The 21,276-nt window shown below is 44.1% G+C and overlaps 1 protein-coding gene across 5 annotated transcripts in view; it reads right to left on the reverse strand.

Annotated features, from left to right (window-relative positions):
- Positions 1–21,276, reverse strand: part of ARHGAP35 (Rho GTPase activating protein 35) — a 114,659-nt gene that overhangs the window by 39,400 nt on the left and 53,983 nt on the right. For all 5 annotated transcript variants that reach the window (XM_022585278.3, XM_089902665.1, XM_089902664.1 and 2 more), the window contains exon 3: positions 15,678–15,822. In XM_022585278.3, the coding sequence (XP_022440986.1) occupies positions 15,678–15,822 (145 nt within the window). The remainder of the gene's footprint in view (positions 1–15,677; positions 15,823–21,276) is intronic.

The following is a 21,276-nucleotide window of genomic DNA, read 5'->3' on the forward strand; positions in this document are numbered from 1 at the left end:
AAGATATTGTCGGCCTTACGTAACTGCTGCCAAGAAGGCTGTTGAAAGGCTAGCTGTGTGTGGGCAAGGGACAACTCCTCCCCGAGAGGATGAAATGAAATAATGCTTATAAAGAGCTTAGGACCGGGCCTCCTTAATGCTAATTATCCTCATCACTATTGTTGTTAAGACAGCCATTACCGCATTCCTTCCCTCTGATGATGGGCACCTCGGCCCATTTTAATGTCTTCCACACTAGGCTAACTTACTGTTAATACCTGCACTTACTGCGCTGCCCCACAATCCTTCCCCCAGTAGCTGTTACCACACGGATGGGGGCAGTTTAGAACCAAGGGGCTTCTTAGAATCAATAATTGTTATATTTAATTCAATTCAGATTGGGTATTTTCACCTTGTTTTTCTTCATTTGGTTTTAGTGATATTAAAACAATAACAACAACAACTACTACATAACCTACATTTTTCAAGGCTCAGAAGAATTTTGAATTTACCCAGATTTGGGGCCCTTCACTCCCTTCATGGGTTATAAAGGCATACATGCTCTTCACAGAAAGCCCGGGCCAGGAAGTGGAATACCTCATTACGGATTAAGTTTCCACAAAAACACTCTCTTGCTGCCACAACCCAAATGCTGGCTCCTGACAACCACAAAAGAAGAAAGAGTTTTCTGTTGTGGCTTTTGAAACACAAAAAATAGATCACAAAACAGAAACACTGATTGTAGTTGCAGTTATCAGGAGCTACATGCTAGAAAGGTCTTGTTTCAACCAAATTGCAGCTTCCCCGAAAAGATAAATTGTGTGAGTTTGTTTTTAAACTGTTGGGAGGCCACCAAATTTAAATAGACAAAGGATTCCAGCCAAGGGTGAAAGAACGCAAACTGGGGTGAAATCACAAGGCCTTGTACCATCTCTGTTTGAAAAAGGGGGATTCAATTGTCTGATACCCAAGTCATCTTACATTTCAAACAAATAAACCACCTGAGAGCCAGGTACAACACAAAAGAGTGAGCTTATCTTTTTAGACCAGGATTCTCAAGTGATATTCTTCCACGTCTTCTTCCACCAGCTTCAGTCCTTCTGACTTTCTGTTGCCTCAATTCCCATTCCTACTGACCCAATTGCTCTGTCCTGGTCATGTGAACACACAAAGATACCTGACTGAGGTCTCTGGAGAGCTAGGCCCCATGGGGATGCATAAATGAAGGAAGGATCAGCCCATACCTTAAGGATCTCAGGAGTTTTGATGCCTGCATCAATCACCTTGCCATCTGTATTCTTCTGCTTGGGCTACCATGACAAAACACCATAGACTGGGTAGTCCAAGATCAAGGTGCTGGCCAATTTGGTTTCTGGTGAGAGCTCTCTCATGTCTCCTCTTATAAGGACACTAACCCTATTAGGCAGGGCCCACCCTTATGACTTCATTTAACCCTAATACAAGGGAAAACCTGCTGTGACAAAGGCATGTTTAGAGAGGGAAGGTTTAGAAAGAGTGGGGATTTGTCAGGTGGGAGGGGAAACAACATATGAGTCAGTAAGAACAGTGATGAGCAAAGACATGGAGGCATGAAACTGAAAAGTGTGAAGAAAGATGAGTAACCCATCTGCTTACCATTTCTTGCATTCTTCCAGTTTTGGCTCTAATCCAGGCTGCCCTCCTATGCTGAGTTATACACCTCTACCCTTTCAGGTTTAAACTAAGGGTCTAGGTGAACCCATGCCAGCATAATGCAAGACTGGGTACATATGCAGAGAAAGGAAGGGCAGAACGGAGGAAGATTTGCAGAAAGGCAGCTAGATCAAGTGCATTTCAGTCTTCAAGGGTCAGAACTGTTCTCCACACAGTGGTCAGAGTTATTTTATTAAACAAAGGCCAATTACTGTCCCTTCACTCAAAAGCTTCCAATGGCTTCTGACCTCAGAGTAAAAGCCAAGGTCCTTACCAGGAATGTTCCAGTCTCAGGAATTTTACACTCGCTGTTCTGTCTGGAAGAGTCTTCCCTGGGTAATCGCATGGCTCCCTCCCTCATTTACTTCAGGTTCACATCAAAAGGCACTCTCCCCCAGCCCTCCATCTCTAAAATTTTAACATTCACCCCAGACATTTCACATACCACTCTCCTGCTTCATTTTTTTCCTCTCAAGCACTAATCACTAAGATTCTTTATATTTTGTTTGTCATTGTCTCCCCCACAAGACTGCAATGCACGGTTCATGAGGGCAAGGAGTTTCATCTCTTTTTTCCAATATTGTATCATCAGCATCTTGAACAGTGCACGGCACACAGTATAGAAGGTGCTCGATTAATCTATGTACTGAATGAATGAGAAAAGGACAGGATCCTCACAGTTCGACGCACTCCAGTCCTCTGGCACTCTGGAATCAGGCAGAGAAATAAATGCACAGAGTTATCTAAAGAGTGAGGTTATATGGAGGTGCAGATGGCTCTGTAGAAAAAAAGATTCCCAAGTATTTATCACAGGCCAAGTAGGCATGGAGAAGATCTAAAACATGTAACAAACATCCCTGACTGTAAGGGGTGAACATCTAAACAGGGAATCAAAATCAACTCATGAAATAATCAGAGGACAAGCAAGAAGTTAATACTGAAGATTTCACGACAAGATGACAAGGTCTCCCCTTTCCTGAGTGTTTAGTATGCGCCAGGCCAAGTATCTTACACGCGATCTCCTTCAACCCTCACAGCCCTAACAAGGTGGGTATTATCGTTAGCTGTGTTTTGCAGAGGAAGCAAAGAGCTCAGAGGTGTGAAGCGGTGAAACTAAGAAGAGGAGCAGCAGAGCTGGGATTGTGAACGGGGTATGACCCGTTCCAAACTCTATGTTTGACCCGCCTGGCTATCAAGCTCTTTGAAACTCAGAAAGGGGAGGGAGTCAGTGGGCTACCCTTCCTGGAGGGAGAAGCCTGGGCTGGACTTTGAAGGTGAGGGGCCTCTGCACAGGGGGAGGGGAACCAAGCCTAGCGGACAGCAGGGCTTGGCAAATGAGGCTCCAGCAAGCTGAGAGGCCCAACTAGAGTGGAAGATGCACTTTAGTGTCAGTGCTAAAAGCAGCAGCAACAAATGCTAATTGATCATTTACAACCTGCCAGGTACTGTTATAAGGTTTTTAACATATTGAATCACCTCAATGATTCAAAGTACTATCATTATCCTCATCTTACAGTCAAGGAAACTGAGTCACAGAGAGGTTAAACATTTGTTCATAAGCAGCAGAACAGAGATTCGAATCCAGGCAGTTTGGCTCCAGGTTTATCCTGTACAGATTAGTCAGTAGCAAGAAAAAAGGCCATCAAAACATATGCATCACGTATGTGCATATGTGCACAGTCCCCACAGGCACATGGCAAGAGTTCTCACTTGGCTTCTCCATGGACCGTCCCCCAGTTACTAATAACAGTTGCACTCTGTCCTCTCCCCATCTCTACCCCCTGCCTTAATCTGCCCTGATGTGCTTGTTGCCAGGCTGTCTCCCAAAAGGCCTCTGATCTAATGGCAAGCGCTTCTCCCCAAAGATGCTACCCTCAATTAGTGGTGAAATTTAAATCTGCCACGCAGAAAGCACTCTGCTCATTTACCCGGGCAAACGAGCTCAATCAGGAAGAAGGTCACAGCTCTAAGTATTCTGTCAAAGAGCATTTTTACAGAGGGCTTCCATTTGCGCAGAGGAGCCGTGGGCCACCTCTGACCTGCGAACAAAGCAGACAAGCTGATCTCCAGCCACGGCTGCAGGGCTCCACACTCACACTCAGACACACTGGGGGAAGAGCTTCGCTTCCAGACTCTGCCTCACCCTTCCTCCCCTCACAAACTGCCCACAGGGTTGAACATTTCATTTTAAAGTCTTACTGGTAGGTGTCAATAAAAACACCTATTTATCTGTGCTACAAATGGCCAAAACTGAATCAGGGAGCAATGCCCCATGACAGCTCATCAAGTAAAAACCATAGGGTTACCAAGATCTGTGCTAACCACAGTCTCAACTCGGAACCACGAGGAGAGCCCCAGCAAAGAAAAGGGCTACACCACAAGGTATTGGAAGAATTCAAGATTCTTCCAGCCAGGCACACTTGGCAAACGGGAATGATCTAGCTGCTAAAATAATGTATGACACAGCTCTGTGCACCCACATACACCCTCGCCAGAACGATCCCTTACCCCTTAAAAGACAGGAAACACAAAGCCATAAATAGGTAGCAGAGATCCTCCTACTGCTTTAGCTCTCAGCCTCATAGACTTATTGCCCCTTCAGGAACTGATATGTGCTTCAAGACATCTTTTAAACCAACATGTTCAACATGTTAAAATTAATTATTAAAAACTGCCTCACTCCTGGGTATATACCTGAAGTAGATGAGGGCACATACACACACCAATATTCATGTACAAGAATGTTCAGAGCAGCACTGTTCATAACAGCCCCCAAACTGGAGAGTGCCCAAATACCCACGAAGAGTAGAATGAATAAATAAATTGTGGACTAGCCACATGATGGAACAGTATACAGCAATGAGAATGAATGAATCACGCAACCACGAGGGAGCTTACAGATGAATGTCACAGACATCATGCTGAGTGAAAGAAGCTAGGCCACAACTATGCATTTGGTATATGAGTCCATTATTAAAGTACAAAGGCAGGCAAAACTATTCTGTAACTGGCAGAAGCCAGGGGCAGGAGCCAGGGTAGTAAGTTTTGCAGGCAGCTGGTCACCTTCTGTTTCTTGGTCTGGGTACTGGTTACACAGGTGTATTCAGTTAGTGGCTATTCATGGAGCTGCACTTGCGATGAGTGCACTTTTCTTAATGGATGCTATACTTCAGTGAGAAGCTTTTAAAAACTGCTTACAGGGAATTCCCTGGCGGTCCAGTGGTTAGGACTCCGTGCTTTCGCTGCTGAGGGCGCGGGTTCAATCCCTGGTTGGGGAACTAAGATCCTGCAGGCCGTGTGACCAAAAATAAATAAATTAAAAAATAAATAAAACGCTTGATTCTGTTGCCTCCTCACCTGGTTAAAACAAACAAACAAACAAAAAAAAACCCTGCCTACAGACATTGTCTAATGTCATCCATTACTGTTCTGGGTAAGTGTCCTATTTGGGTTTCCACAACCGCAGTAAATCAGTAACATGAGCCACCAAAATAATGGCCAACATGGACTGAGTGATTACTACGTATGAGGCATTATGCTAAGAACATTACAAACAGGAGTTCATTTAATTCTAAAAAATTCCCTTTGAAAGAGCTATTATTTTTATTCCCAATTTGAAGGAACAGGAAAATGAGGCTTAGACAGTTTAAGGCCAGCTACTGCGTGGGAAAGTCAGGACACTAGAGGTGACTCAGAAGCTCATACACTAAACACCTGGCTACCTGAATGGGAAAGGGGTTCGGGTTATAAACACAGAAGTTGCACTAGGCCCCCAAACTTTTTTCTATTTCATGACACTGACCTTTTTATTGAGTCCAGGCCAGTTGTCTTGTAAGATGTATCACATTCTGGATTTGTCTGATTATCTACTCATGATAAGATTCAGATTAAATATTTTTGGCAACAAGGCACATAATGTCAGGCTGAACAGCTGGGGGTGCCAGTCCTGTTCACCTTTTGTTAAGGTGGTAACCCCCATATCTCCCCATTATAAAGGTACATTTCTCCTTTGTAATTAGTAATTAATGTGCTGGGTGGTATTCTGAGACCATGCAAATATCAAGTTCCCTCAACACCTTTCCTCAGTGATTTTAAAAAAATCAACCACTGAGGCATAATTTATATACAATAAACTGTATCCATTAAAAGCATACAGTTTGGTGATTTTGAAGTATGTGTACATGAGTAAAATCATCACCACAATCAAGATATGGAATATTTCTATCACCCCCAAAAGTTTTCCCATGCCCCTCCGCAAGCAATTTTTCTTGCCACTCCCATCTCCTAGGCAACCATAACCACTGACCTGCCTCCTGTCACTATAGATTAGTTTGCATTTTCCAGAGCCATGTATAAATGGAATCATAATTTGTAGTCTTCTGTGTCTGGCTTCTATCACTCTCAGCATATAATGATTCTGAGACCTGACAATGTTGCTGTGTGTAGCAGTAATTCATTCCTTTTGGCCCCTGAGTAGTATTCCAGGGGATGGATGGACCAGTCTGTTTACTCACCTGAACAGCAGCGGCGAGGGTTCTAACTCCTCCATATCGTCACTTGGTCCTGTCAGTCGTTTTATTCTCCAGTGATTTTTAAAATCCAGTAATGTTCCTTGCCTGAATTAATTATTCATTTGTGTGATTATGTCTATTTCCTCCACCCCTGGTCGTCATGAGGGCAACTTTAGTTCAACACAATGCCGAGCACTAATTAATATATTAATAAATTAATGCAATAAATACCTGCTGAATGAACAGAATCTGCCATCCACCCCCCCCCCCACCAAAAGATGGTAAGCTAAATATTTTTCAACCTACTAACGACTTATCAGGACATTTCTTTCTTTCTACAACCACCTGGTGCTGTATCTGGATTTTCCCTCCATCAGAGGTGAGAGGTCAAGCTTGACCGGATTCTGCTGCCCATCAAGGAGCCCCTGGAAGGCAGACAGAAGAAGTCCCTCTCAGGACCTCCCTGGCAGTCCAGTGGTTAAGACTTCGCCTTCCAATGCAGGAGGTGTGGGTTTGATCCCTGGTTGGGGAGCTAAGATCCCACACGCCTCGCGGCCAAAAAACCAAAACATAAAACAGAAGCCATACTGTAACAAATTCAATAAAGACTTTAAAAATGGTCCACATCAAAAAAAATCTTAAAAAAAAAAAAGAAAAAGCCCCGCTTGCAATACAAAGCCTGCTAAGTGCAGGCACTGAAACCCCAATGCAGGGTAGTGTGGTTCGATTCCAGGCCCTCCAGCAAAAGGGCTTTTGAAAACAAATGTGAATTTCAGGGGCAATGTTGTGCCCAGGTAGGCACTGCCTCGAAAGGCAGGGTCCTGGTTCTGTTACCAGACTGTGGGGTAGGATTCCTCCCAGAGAGCAGGGGAAGAGAATATAAATGCTGCCACCTTCTCCCTCCTGCACTTTATTGACACCGAGGTCCTCCCTGCAGTGATAAAAGACCGTGATGTACCCTGACTGCCTCCCAAGGGTCACCTTCCCACATGTGGCTTCTTACAGCAACAAAACAATCTCTTGTGAAATGAGATCACACATGCCAAGTGCCCAGTACAATGCTTGGATCATAGCAAGCACTCAATAAATGTGTCAGGAATAGAAAATGGGGAAAGTTAACGTGATGGCAGACCATCTTTGGCATTATTATTTTAAACAGCTGCAGGCCTCCTTGACTACAGGGAGCTTTTCACTCTACAGGGACCAACAGAAAGTAAGATGCACTAACAAAACCATGGCCTACCAATTATTTATATGGTATGGTCTGAATACATTGTAATTTAAGATGCAAAAGAGGGGCCTTCTGTCCAAATGAAACTACTTCTCCCTGGGAACAATTCCTATTCTCAGCCCTCTGTGGCACTTGCTAGAGGTGCTGGGGATTGGTCACCTCTCAGTAAGCAAAGCAATTAAGAAAAGGATGGCTGGATGTGAAATGATTTTTGCCACTGTCACCCTGCCCCCTCTCACTGCCAAAAGAAAAAGGTTAAAAATCACAGAAAGAGGGAGCAAGGAGGTTTGGTCTCACACATTATTCAAAGAAATCATTCCTAGAGAATGCTATTCTTAGTTAAATGGCTGACAAGCGAGGCTGCCGGCCTGGGGAATACATGCAGCAGAGCCCAGATGAGCAGGGCACTAGGCATTCAGCCTCCAGGATACTAGACCTCCCGGGATGGGGAGGAGTGACACTTGGAAGAAGCTCCTTCAGGGAGTTTCTATGCTGTACGACGTGGATACTTCCCCCCAACTTCGAGAAGGAAGCCTTGACTCAAAATTGGCCCAGAGACTCGGGGTATAAAACCTTAGTTTTGTGACCATAGTGAGGTGTAAAGATAGCGTACTTATCCTGAGAAATTATTCTCAGGAGGATTGTGAGTAGGCTCTAAAAGTCCTCACCCCAACTCCAGTGAGATAAACTGTCCAGAATTGAATATTCCTACTTCCTGCCACACATCAGAGACCTCAGATTAGCCTGGCCAATGCTCTCCTTCACCGAGGAGTCACACTGCTATCAAAGGGGAGCAGTGACTCTATTGCCCTGACCGATTTTCCACATGGATGAAAACCTGAAGAAAACTTGAAGAAAAAGCTTTCTAACCAGAAATACAAAGTCAAATCTGACCCCCAGTCAGTCCTCCCATCCCGCTGCCATGGTGACCCCAGAGCAGCTGCAGTAGTTACATGCCCTTTTCCAGCCTTCCCATGTAACCAGAGCTGAGAAAGTGAAAATCTAATATCCTATTAGCACAGAAAGCACAGAGGCTGTCACTGGGCCTGGGCTAAAAGCATCTGCAAATCAATCTGAAAGCTGTTCTACCTACTGGCCATTTCTGAACACATTCCAATTTTAGAAAATATGGAAACAGGATAAATGAACCGGTCAGAAAGCTCAGGAAAAAAAACAGGTGCAGGGACTTCCCTGGTGGCACAGTGGTTCAGAATCCATCTGCCAACGCAGGGGACACGGGGTTCGAGCCCTGGTCCGGGAAGATCCCACATGCAGCAGAGCAACTAAGCCTGTGCGCCACAACTACTGAGCCTGCACTCTAGCCTGTGCTCCGCAACAAGAGAAGCCACTGCAATGAGAAGCCCGTGCACCACAATGAAGAGTAGTCCCCGCTCTCTGCAACTAGAGAAAGCCTGCGCGCAGCAACGAAGACGCAACACAGCCAAAAATAAATAATTTTTTAAAAAATTAAAAAAAAAACAAAAAACAGGTGCAAACTAGAACCAATCTCCACCCACAATCTTATGAGCTAACCTAAGAATATGGGGGAGGAGCTCCAACAGAGTCCTGGTAATAGCAGGAGCAGCACATTTTGAGGCAAGAAGGCAGCAATCCTTTCTTTGTGATTCATGTTTAGGAGGAGTCAGCAATTTACTCACAAAACATGGGACAGGAACCTGCCACCCCTGGAAGGCAGAATGGCTGCAAACAAAGCTTCTCCTCCCATACTCCCAGAGACCCCCTTTGAGCCCAACTCTCGCCACCCTCTTCTCAGGTCAAAGGTTAAAATGCAGTTGGCTTGGAGATGAAATTTTAAAAGATGATGCACAAGATACAGTGTTAAATTAAAACAAACAAAAAACAAGCTGTGGAACAGTAGTACATGATCTCATGCTTTTAAACATTTTGGGGGACAGTATTAGCAGAAAACACAATCCAACTATTAATGCAGATTACTTCTGGAGACTTGGGATTATAAGGGACTTTCACTTTGTTATATACCTATATAACATCTACCTATGTTTATAATGATTAAATTTTTTACAGTGAACAAGTATATTACTCTTATAATAAGATTTTTTTATTATTATTATTTTTGGCTGCGCCGCACGGCACATGGGATCTTAATTCCCTGACCAGGGACTGAACCGGTGTCCCCTGCATTGGAAGCAGAGTCTTAACCACTGGACTGCCAGGGAAGTCCCAGAAAAAATATTTTTACGGTGATGGGATGGTTTAAGTCGTCCCAATTCATAACGGTCACACCATTTCCTCTCTATCGCAAGGTTTTGGTTCGGTTTCTACTGTGACACTGGCTGTGAAGCGGCAGGTGGGTAGCAACACAGGCCCTGAGGCATGAAAGGCCTAACCATGGCTGGCAGGACTATGAACTCCCAAGCACTGCCCTTGAAAGTGATGATGTAATACTTTATTTGCCAGGATAAGCACAGTGCCCAGGTGCATGAGATGGACACAAAAACAGGGACACAATGACTTCTGACTTTGAACTGCATGGGGCAGTCCTGACAAACAAGTTTTATTTGGAATATCATCTCTAATTGGTTAGAAGTGACTGCCTGGACCACCACATGGAAACTGGGTCATGTGGCAATTCTACCATGAGTAAGAGAGGGAGACATGGGATGGGTGGTCAGGTGGCAGCACAGGCTTTCCCTAAGAAAAGCACAAGTTCAGTAGAAAGCAGCCAGAGCTGGGGAAACACCTGACCGACGAATTCATTCAGAGAGTCCTGATGCCCAATTCACAGATGTGCTGTGTCCAGGGAGGGAGGCGTCTGCAGCCCCAGCCCTCGGCTCAGACAGGAGCCACATGAGGAGGTGGCTATGGGTGGTGTCAGAAGGGGGCTGAGGACACTGGAGAGGTACAGACAGCACACCACACAAGGGTACAGTCTATACGACAACTGTCTAGACTCTTCAAAAAAGGTCATCACTAAAAAAAAAAGGCAGAGAGAACTGTTCTCGACTGAAAGGGACTAAGGAGGCAATAGCTAAATGCACTGTGAATACTGATTGGATCCTAGAACAAAAGACTCAGCTTTAAGAGACAGTTTTAAGTCAACTGAGTAAATTTAAATATAGATCTATATGAAATGCTCTTGAATTAATGCTAATATTCTTAAAAGTGATAATGTTATTGTAGTTATAGAGGAGAAAGTCCTGAAGCTTAGGGATATATGCTGAGACTTTTAGAAGTAAAGTGACATGGTGTCCGCAGCTCACTTTCAAATGGTTTAACAACAATACAGTGGGCTTCCCTGGTGGTGCAGTGGTTGGGAATCTGCCTGCCAATGCAGGGGACATGGGTTCGAGACCTGGTCTGGGAAGACCCCACATGCCGCGGAGCAACTAAGCCCGTGAGCCACAACTACTGAGCCTGCGCGTCTGGAGCCTGTGCTCCGTAACGGGAGAGGACGCGACAGTGAGAGGCCTGTGCACCGCGATGAAGAGTGGCCCCCGCTCGCCGCTCAACTGGAGAAAGCCCTCGCACAGAAACGAAGACCCAACAGAGCCAAAAATAAATAAATAAATTTATTAAAAAACAATACAAATTGTGGGGAGAAAGAGCAAATGTGGCAAAATGTTAACCACCGGTGAATACTGGGTGATTACTGTAGTACTCTTTCAATGGATTTTACCACTTTCAAATTTAAAAGTTAGGGAGAAAAGAAAAAGGTCCTAACTCGGTAAAGTCTGACCGGCAATAGGAAGGAAGACCGAATGTACCACGGGTGAAGCTAACCGCGACGACCAGCACGCACTGAGCACTTCCGTGTGCCAGGCGCCACACTCGGCGCCCGACGTGCAAGTCCCCCTGAACCCTGGCAGCCCAAGCAGGCAGGTCCTGTCATCACCCTCAGTTTACAGATGAGCAAATGGCAGAACAAAGATTCTAAATGCGGTCTAATTGCAGACCTGAAGCTCTATATCACTCTTCCCAAATGCCTCTCCTAGTGAATCTGTTTTATTTTAAGTACATCAGGAGAAAATGCTACAGGGGCCTAAGAACGGGGAATGGTTAAATAATCTGTGATACAGCCATTTAATGGAACACTGTACAGCAATTAAAAGTCATATTTTCACAGAGTATTTAATGACAGGGGAACATGCTCACAAAATAATGTCTGGTTTAAAAAGTAATGGTTCTCAAAAAATGGTCCTCCAACATAACTCTTAGTTACTGAGTTCCTTTTTCTGCAGGAAAACGGGAGTAGGTAAGCTGGTGAACTCAGGGCTCTTTAGCCTCATCTGAGTTACGCTAAATTTTTTTTGAGAACTATAATACCACATATTCTGAATTACGTAAAACTAAAAACCTATACACATGCAGAGAAATAAAACTATAAGGAAATACATCAAAATATCAACAGTGGTTTTCATTAAGTGGAAGATAATGAATCTTTAAATTCTTTTTCAGTTTTTGCCTTTTGTTGAATTTCTACAATGAACATGCTTTAATTTTATGAAGAGGAAAACAAATTCTTTTAGGAAACTGAGTACACAAAAGACACCTGCCCCCAACATACACATTAAGCTCACAGATACCACATCTAATTATTTTCCTGAAATTCTATAAAAGTACAAACTAATGCCAATGAGGGGAAGCATATGACCAGAATTTAAAGGGAAAGAAGAAGAAAACAATGCAATTAAGGTATTCCAGGTTGAAAACCAATCATTCCATCAACAACTAATGTGTATTGTGTGCCAGGTTCTCCGAGACAAGGGGAACAGAGAATCCTGTTCTCAAGATTGAAATGTGCCGGGAAGAACTACCAGGAAGGTTACATTCAAAGTGCTGCTGGGGGTGGAAGAGTCCTGAAGAATGAGGACAAGTTCCAGAGGCAAGGAGGAACGTGGGACACATTTCAAACCACACGAAGGGTATATGCAAAGCAGAGAAACACAAAGAAATTCTGCTCTGGCCATATCCTTCTAATACATGGTGTGTATTCTTGTAAAACAATTTTAAAATTAATGCCTGTGGTAGTATAAAACAGAAAGAATGGGGAGGGAGGGTCGGAGGGAGGGAGAGAAGGCAGGCAGACAACCACAGCATAACAGTACTGCAGTAGTGCGCGTAATAGGGAGGAGTTGAGACTGCGTCGGCATCTGGTAGGCAGTGAGGAAGCAAGAAGAGGTTTATAGTCGAGGAAATGCCATGTAATCAGGATGGACTGAGAAGGAGGGTGACAGTGGGGCAGTGGAAATGAAGTGGAGGAGACAGAGCCAAGAGATGACAAAGGACAGCGACACACTTGGGAACGGATTAGATGAGTCAGAGAGGACCCTGAAGTTCCAAGCTTTTGGGTGTCAGGGTGAGCAGGGGTGCAATCTAAGAGAGCTTTAAGAGAAGCAGCAGCTCAGGAGTGGCTGGTGGTGAACTGGGGGCAGGGTTGAAGAGGTCTTCGCACCTGAAAGGATTCATAGGTAGAACACCTGTAGAATAATAATAATAATAAAAAGCTAATCACAGGGCTTCCCTGGTGGCGCAGTGGTTGGGAGTCCGCCTGCCGATGCGGGGGACACGGGTTCGTGCCCCGGTCCGGGAAGATCCCACATGCCGCGGAGCGGCTGGGCCCGTGAGCCATGGCCGCTGAGCCTGCACGTCGGGAGCCTGTGCTCCACAACGGGAGAGGCCACAACAGTGAGAGGCCCGCGTACCGCAAAAAAAAAAAAAAAAAAAGCTAATCACAGTCTAAGAGTCAGAGAAGCAAGGAGGGTATGGTAGATCAAGCCCACAGATGTGCTCAGCGAGAGGGCATGTGAGTAAAATTCAGACATTTGGTGCTACCACAGGTGAGCCAGTCAAAGAGCCCACTGAAAAGGGAAGCTCACCCTGACAGGAGAACCCTAACTAATAAATGAAGAAGGAATTAGGGTGATCATTGTCTCAGGGAAGAATCATCAATGGATGCTAAAACTAGTGGGTGAAAATATTAGGAGAAAACAGATACTTACACAGTCTGAAAGCATTTCCCTACAAAATACTTATTCATACAATGGGGGAAGAGTAGCTTTACAGTGGAGAAGCTTGGCAGACACCACTACCTTAATCAAGGGGTCAAAGAGAAAATCTCCAGTGATGGGACAAACTGACCACACAAGCCAATTGGCATGATGCACTGAGAAGGACACAGCCTCGCTTCCCTGCTGTTACTGCCACAAGTGCAAACATGAACCTAATCATGAAGAAACATAAAAAAAAAAATCCAAGTTGAGGAACCTCCTACAAAATAACTGATCTGTATTTTTTAAAATTATCAAGACCATGAAAAACAGATAAACTGAACTGTTCTAATTAAAGGAGACTAAAGAGACTTGATAATTAAATGTACCATTTAATGTGGTCTGGACCACATTTGGTCCTGGACCAAAAAAAATTTTGTCTTTTGCTATTAAAGGATGTTAATGTGACCAATGATGAAATGAAAACGTCTACAGATTAGACAGGTTAGTATTGGGTCAATGTTAATGTCTTAATTTTGATAACTGCATGGTGTTTATATAAAGGGAATGTTTTTAGTAAATACCCACTGAAGTATTTAGAAGTAAAGGTGCATCATATCTGCAACTTCCAAACATTTCAGGAAAAAAGATACACACACACACACACACACACACACACACGATACAGGGAATGTGGTAAAATGTTAACATTTAAGGAACCTGGGAATTGTAACTTTCAATTTCTTCAACTTAAAATTTTGGTAACTTTCCTATAAATCTGAAATCACTTCAAATTAAAGTTAGGGACCCCCCAAATGATATAAACTATCTCTCTGAAGTGAGAGAGAGGCCTGAGTCACTCAAACTTTCTTCCTGAAGATTTCCTCCTTGCCCAAGGCAGAGGTGCCAGGAAGAAACTGATATAAAACCAATGTCAAGAAGATGGACACTGACAAAAGGCTTTGGGTACAGATGGTCTAAACAAACTACAGATCTGCTATGATTATGCCAAGTGCTTGCTGTGATTCAATCCTGGTGTGCTACTGAGAAAACCCTGGAAATAACTCCAGAGTCTTTAGAGAGCTTCAATTTGAAACCCATTTCCCCTGATTTGGCACATCCTGAGTAAATATGAACACCACCAGTCAGCCTAACATGACGCTGCTGAAATTAGTAGCAGAGCTTGGTAGGCTGTCCACACCACACAATACTTAATATCATTGCAGGTAATACTGGAATTAGAAAGAACACATAGGGAGGTTATAATCCCTACCTTGGTTCCAAATTAGTAGCAGCCTATATCCTTGAGCTCACCTCTTAATGCTCAAGGGTCCACATAACCATGTGCCCACTATACCACCTCCTCAAAGCTCATCAGCTTTGAAAGTATCCAGGAGAAAATCAAGGGAAACAATGACATGGAACTGGAAGCTCCGGGGGTTACAAAAGAAATGCCAAGGATGGGAATTCCCTGGCAGTCCAGTGGTTAGGACTCTGAGCTTCCACTGCCGGGGCCTGGGTTCAATCCCTGGTCAGGGAACTAAGATCCCACGAGCCATGTGGCATGGCCAAAAAGGAAAAAAAAAAAAAAAAAGAAAAGGAAAAAATGTCAAGGAGACAGGTTATGGGAGCTCTAAATGAACAAAATAAATGTTTTTCACACAGGTAAAATTTTAACATTTCAAGAGCAATACAGAAAACTGTAAGACAGTCAGCCTTTGGGATAACACCAAGTTGCCAATGGACTTGAAATGCAGCTGCCTGACTAGATGATGTCTAAGCATCTTAGCTGGTTTTTTATTGCAGGAAAAAATTTCTATCAATATATGAATTTCAGGAACCTGATCAATGGCCATCTACACATTCCTTTTATTAAACCAAAATGTGTTAGTTTGGGTCCAGTACATTGGACATTTGGGTCCAGTACAGCGCTGAAGTCACTGATAAATAAAACCCTTTCCCTGCTGGGAGACCTGTAGGGGACAAACAGGCTCCACGCTATGACAGGGAGCTGCAGGACCACAGAAGAGGTATTCCAACCAGCCACAACTGCAGTCCTGACAACAGGACTGCTACCACACACTGAAAGGCCTAACATATCCCGCAGGACAGCCTCAAAACTACATGAAGATGGAGGATCCACACAAGTCTGACAGCTGTCGGGATTACTCAGCTCCTTCCCAGAAAGCATCTCACGGAAACAAGAAATAATTCCAGAATCTCCAGATGGCTCAGCCCTCTAGAGAGTGTCCTGTAAACAGTGAAAGCTGTAATCGGCTCTGAGGCAACACTTACCTGTGGCTTCAATGTACTCAATACATCGCTCAATAAATACAGGAATCGGTTTCTCTGGAGTCACCACGGTTGTTAAGGGCACCCCAAAATAGTTACTCTCCCAGGTCGCCTTTGTGATGGATGGCCGGGGTTTGGGCTTTGGTTTCTGTCCAGGAAAGAGAAAAGAAAGCACAAAAACAAAGTGATTCTCAACATACAACTCCAACTTCAGTAAGGCTTCCAGAGGGGAACTCTCAGTGGTGTGGAAACTGTTAGAAAGATTCCAAGCAGGATAAAGAGACCCACTTACTCATCTCATTCATCCAAGTATCACACAAGATGCCACATAGTCACACCTTGGGTGTGAAACTGCATTATCAGAACAAAGGTGTTTATAAGAAGCAGGCCATGTTTATTTAACAACGAGATGACTGTCCAACATCCTTTATCAGGGGTACAATGGAGTAAACAGGAAACTTTCCAAACATTCCATACAGATAACAGATACTATACACTCAAGGATGGCTAAAATCTTTTCAAAAGATTAAAAAAGTGGAATTGAGGGCTTCCCTGGTGGCGCAGTGGTTGAGAGTCCGCCTGCCGATGCCGGGGACGCGGGTTTGTGCCCCGGTCTGGGAGGATCCCACATGCCACGGAGCGACTGGGCCCGTGAGCCATGGCCGCTGAGCCTGCGTGTCCGGAGCCTGTGCTCCGCAACGGGAGAGGCCACAACAGTGAGAGGCCCATGTACCACAAAAAATAAATAAATAAATAAAAGTGGAATTGAAAACTAATAATTTCCTCCTTCGAGAAAAGAGAGCATGCATTCTGCTGAAAGCCCAAGAGAAGACTTCCCTTTGATACATCAGCCTGGGGTTAATTCCCAATGGCTTCTGCATTAGGAAAGGGTAAAACCAACTAATCAGACATGACAAATAGGATAATTCTTTGTCCTTTCCTTCCTAGCAGTCACCTTCCTCATGTAGTAGGAGTAGCAGCAGCAGCAACAACTACTTGAGAGCTGCTACGTACCGAGCCAAGTCCCAGCTACTATTTCTATTAAACCGTATGGCATTCCATTTTACCAAGGAAAAATGTCTCACATGACACAACTAACAAGTGACAGTGCTGGGATTCAAACCCAGGAGGGTCTGCCTCCAAAGCCCACGCTCATAAACATTACTGAGATATTTTGCTCCAAAATTATTCAATCCTTTTATTTTGAAGATCACATGAGGAGGAAAAAATGCTCTAAACCAATGGTAAATTTCCTAAAGCTACAGAAATACACCTAAAATTTGGGGCTTTTGTTAAAATATCTACTAAAGAGGAGGATAACCAAATAGAATCAAGGTAAATGGACCCAGGTGTATCTCCAGCAACTCAGTTTCATCTGCAAGTTAATGAGACTAATTTAGAAGGGCAGGTTTATTTACAAATATGCCCAACTTAAAACTTAAAAGTATTTAGGGATCTCTGCATAAAATCCACTAAAGAGGACAGCTAACTAGCTAGGTCAGGGTCAACCATTCCCTTTCCTTATCCTGCTCACCCTCATTCCTTCTGGTACCCCCTTTATATGAGAACAAATCACTTCCTGTTTAGTCTGAAATTCGCTGAGGACTTCCTGTGCAAACAAGTGGCAAAAAAAAAAAAAAAAAAAAACCGGCTGAGAATAAACTGTACATGAAAGAAGGAACGAGGCCATGTCTGGACTGCTGGCTGACACTATCTGAAATGACAACCCAAAGGCAAAGATGATCCAGTCCTCACGCAGCCCGCTAACTGATCTGGTATGGAGGACTGTAATGCAATGTGAATGGATCCCAGGGTCCCAGAGAAGAACACGCACTCCACAAAGCCTGTCACTGCAATATGCCTGCTCCTGGTAAAACCAGTGACACAGCCTCTCAGGCTGCAGGGAGTGGCTGCTGCTCTCTCCCCTGTATAGACTGCCTGAGGCAAACAGGCTCTGATTTCACACTTTTTATCAAAGAAGTATGGAAAAGCAAATTAATGATTTATCTTTACACGAAATAATTTAACCAATGTAGACTCTCCCTAGCATCTTCTACTTACATGAAGTACAACATAAAGATTTAAGCTTTCAAATCTAACAGACCTGGGTTTGAATCCTGACTGAGAAGTTCTGTGACTTTGGTCAAGTAATTTAGCACCTTGGAGACAGTACCCTCCTCACGAGGTGGTCCTGAGGGTGAAATGATATGATGTACTGGAAGTGGCTCAGTGCCTAGAGCGCAGTAGTTGCCCAACAATGTGAGAAGGGCGGAGTGTTTTCCATTGTTAGACACTGTAGCAACCGGTAACAATGCATCAGGTGAGGCTCTCCCTTAAAAATGCCGTACCATTTAAACTGTTAGCTGAAGAATCTGAACACACAAGGAAGACCATCCGGATTTAAGCGACATTCTTTTGGCCAACCCCAACCAGGCAGCATTTGCCAGTCAAAACTAACATAACAATAGCACTGTTCTTCAATAAAACCTTGAAGCTTCCAAATAAACTGCTGTTATAGAATAAAAAAAAAAAGGGAACTTTAAGAGAGCTGCCAGGAAGCTACTTCCAATCACTATAATGCCTTCTGACCATAGCTCTAGTAAACAGACAATAAATTTTAATCTCATACTTCTTCCACCCTCTCAACACTAGAGCAAGATGATGAGGTGTGTTCTAACAGTCTAAGTTAGCTAGAAAATTTAGCCTCCATCAACTGAATACTTACTAAGCACCGGATCCTTGCTTAAATTCTTTTTTTTTTTTGCGGTACACGGGCCTCTCACTGTTGTGGCCTCTCCCATTGCGGAGCACAGGCTCCGGACGCGCAGGCTCAGCGGCCACGGCTCACGGGCCCAGCCGCTCCGCGGCACGTGGGATCTTCCCAGACCGGGGCACGAACCCGTGTCCCCTGCATCGGCAGGCAGACTCTCAACCACTGCGCCACCAGGGAAGCCCTGCTTAAATTCTTTATATGTATTATTTCATTCCAGATTCACAACAGATCTGTAGATATGGGTGTTAAAATTTAAAACTCCATTTTACAGATGAAGAAGCGGAATCCCAGAAAAATTCAGTTACTTGCCCAAGTCAGTTCTGACTACAAAACCTGTGTTCTTAACCACTATGGTTCACTACCTTCCTCTGAAAGTTCTTGGGATATGCGGAATTAAATAAATGATTAAATGATTAAGGGTACACTGACAATCTGAAGAACTTCTAAAGGTAATAAAGACTCACATAAAATACCAGGGATCTTTAAGCTGGGCAAGGGAAGAATGGGGCATTATGACAGCTATTTCAAATAGCTACAGGACTATCTCATGAAAAGAGAGCAGATGACTTTGTATAGTCATGTTGGGAGAGATAAGAGAGGCAGTTTTGGCCAGAGAAATTAAAAAAAACAAAAAACCCCCAGCTGTTTAAAAACGAAAGGGCTGCTCTGTAAGTATTCGAAGCAGAGGCTGCAACCTACCTGCCATACTCATTGTCAAGGAGATTCTGCTGTCAGGTGGAAGGCTATATTAGAGAGCCGCTCTTTTTTTTTTAAAGGTAACTTTAAAATTTATTTATTTATTTATTTATTTTTGCCTGCGTTGGGTCTTCGTCGCTGCGCGCGGGCTTTCTCTAGTTGCGGCGAGCAGGGGATGCTCTTCATTGGGGTACGCGGGCTTCTCACTGCAATGGCTTCTCTTGCTGCGGAGCACGGGTTCTAGGCGCGCGGGGGGGCTTCAGTAGTTGTGGCGCACGGGCTTAGCTGCTCCGCGGCATGTGGGATCTTTCCAGACCAGGGCTCGAACCCGTGTCCCCTGCATTGGCAGGCGGATTCTTAACCACTGCGCCACCAGGGAAGTCCCAGAGAGCTGCTCTTATCCCTCTCACCTCAAAGAGTCTAATAAGATCTAACCTAGTTCAGCACTTCAACTTACAAAACAGAGAGTAAGCTTTGGCAAGGGCATCAACTCCCGTTGTTGACTGACATGGATATTCATTCTCATTCTCTCTAAGATTTAAACAAACTCTGCTTTACAGAATGTCAAAATACTTCCTTGAAATAACTGAAGGCTCTCTAGGGTGTCACAAAATCAGGCAGGGATTCTTGCACAACTAATTCTAAACCTTCCTAGGAAGGAAATCAGACTTTGTGGTGCATGCCAAGAATTGGACCGGACTGTTGACATAACAAGCAACACCTCAGGCATCTGAAGGGTTACTGGGCACATGTCAAGATGGAAATGCCATTCTTCTGAGTGGGCTGCCAGATGTCTCAGTCCCAGGTCAGATATGTGTCACTCATTAGGGAGTCAGTGGAGCACCCTCAGCAGCAGGTCCTTGGAGAGAAGAAAATAACACCATCCCAACATCTCTCTTCTTTTAGGCTCACTCATTAGCAGGCTGAACTGAAAAAAGCATCTAGCCAGAGGAAACCAAGCCCTGAGAACAAACTACACATCTGCACGTCTAAGTTTAGAGTCTGACTGGGTCCAAAATGGAAAATAATAGTGATTAATCACGAGTGGCCATGTGCTAGACACACTGTGCTAGGTGCTCTGCACAGTTATCTGAAACCTCACAACCACCCTTCGAGGTAAGGGTTATTAACCCCATTTTACAGATGAGAGAACAAAGGCTCAGACAGATTCACACCCAGCACTGAGAGAGCCAGGATTCAGAGGCCAGTGATGTACGAATGTCAAAGCCCCACGTTCCTTCCCCTACATGAACTATCTCCATGATGAAACACACCGCTGACAGAAACAAAGGACTGGGTCGGCTCAAATCATCTTCACCTTGCCCTTTGGATAGATATTTTTTGAATAAATAACATAGTCCATTGTTCTTTACTTCACAGTTTCCTTAAAAACATGCCTGATTCTTAGTCTTGATACTAACCAGGTGGCAAAGGAAACAAAGAAATAAACCAATAGCTTATGCCAGTGTTGCACTGGGGAGAAATGGTGATTGGAATTTGCCTCTGGCCTCTTGGCCTTTCTGAAACAAGAACAGAGCATAAAGGGGAAACTCCTGCTTATGGGACAGTACGCCCACCCCAAAGCTCCTCCAAGTCCACGGGGCAAGAAAATGATTAGAATGCCAGCCAAAGAATAATAACAGCCAAGAGAAGGAGCCCTTCTATCAGCCTGTAAAATGACTGGGTTCCAGAGCCTGATGTGCAATTGACACTCAATACATTACTTGAACAAAAACGGTTTCCAGTAATGTACAAGGCCAATGTTTCTTTATATTTTTTTCAAGTTTAGCTGAGATGATGACTATCTCTGTGGGTACCAGAGTATTTTTTTTTGTCTTCTAACATTGTTCTGCTCTTACTAGGATGTGAGGTGAGGTTCAGAACGTCATGTTCATACTGACAGTAGTACTATCACAGACTCCGTTTTAAAAAACAGATGAGGTCATGAATTCCCTGTATCACTCTGTGAGCACTGAACAAGGGATAGTCATCTACATACACATATGACCATTTTCCTAATGCGCTAAGTTTCTAGTGTGCAGGAATCTAGGCATTTTTCCTTTTTAATGAATTATACCCAAGGTCACCTAACAGACTAGCAGCAGAGCTAATACTAAAGTCATCTCTCGCCCT

The sequence above is a fragment of the Delphinapterus leucas genome, chromosome 20 (assembly GCF_059928025.1).
Source record: "Delphinapterus leucas isolate spDelLeu-1000000601 "Yukka" chromosome 20, BTC_Dleu_Yukka2, whole genome shotgun sequence".
NCBI classification, from domain to species: domain Eukaryota; kingdom Metazoa; phylum Chordata; class Mammalia; order Artiodactyla; family Monodontidae; genus Delphinapterus; species Delphinapterus leucas.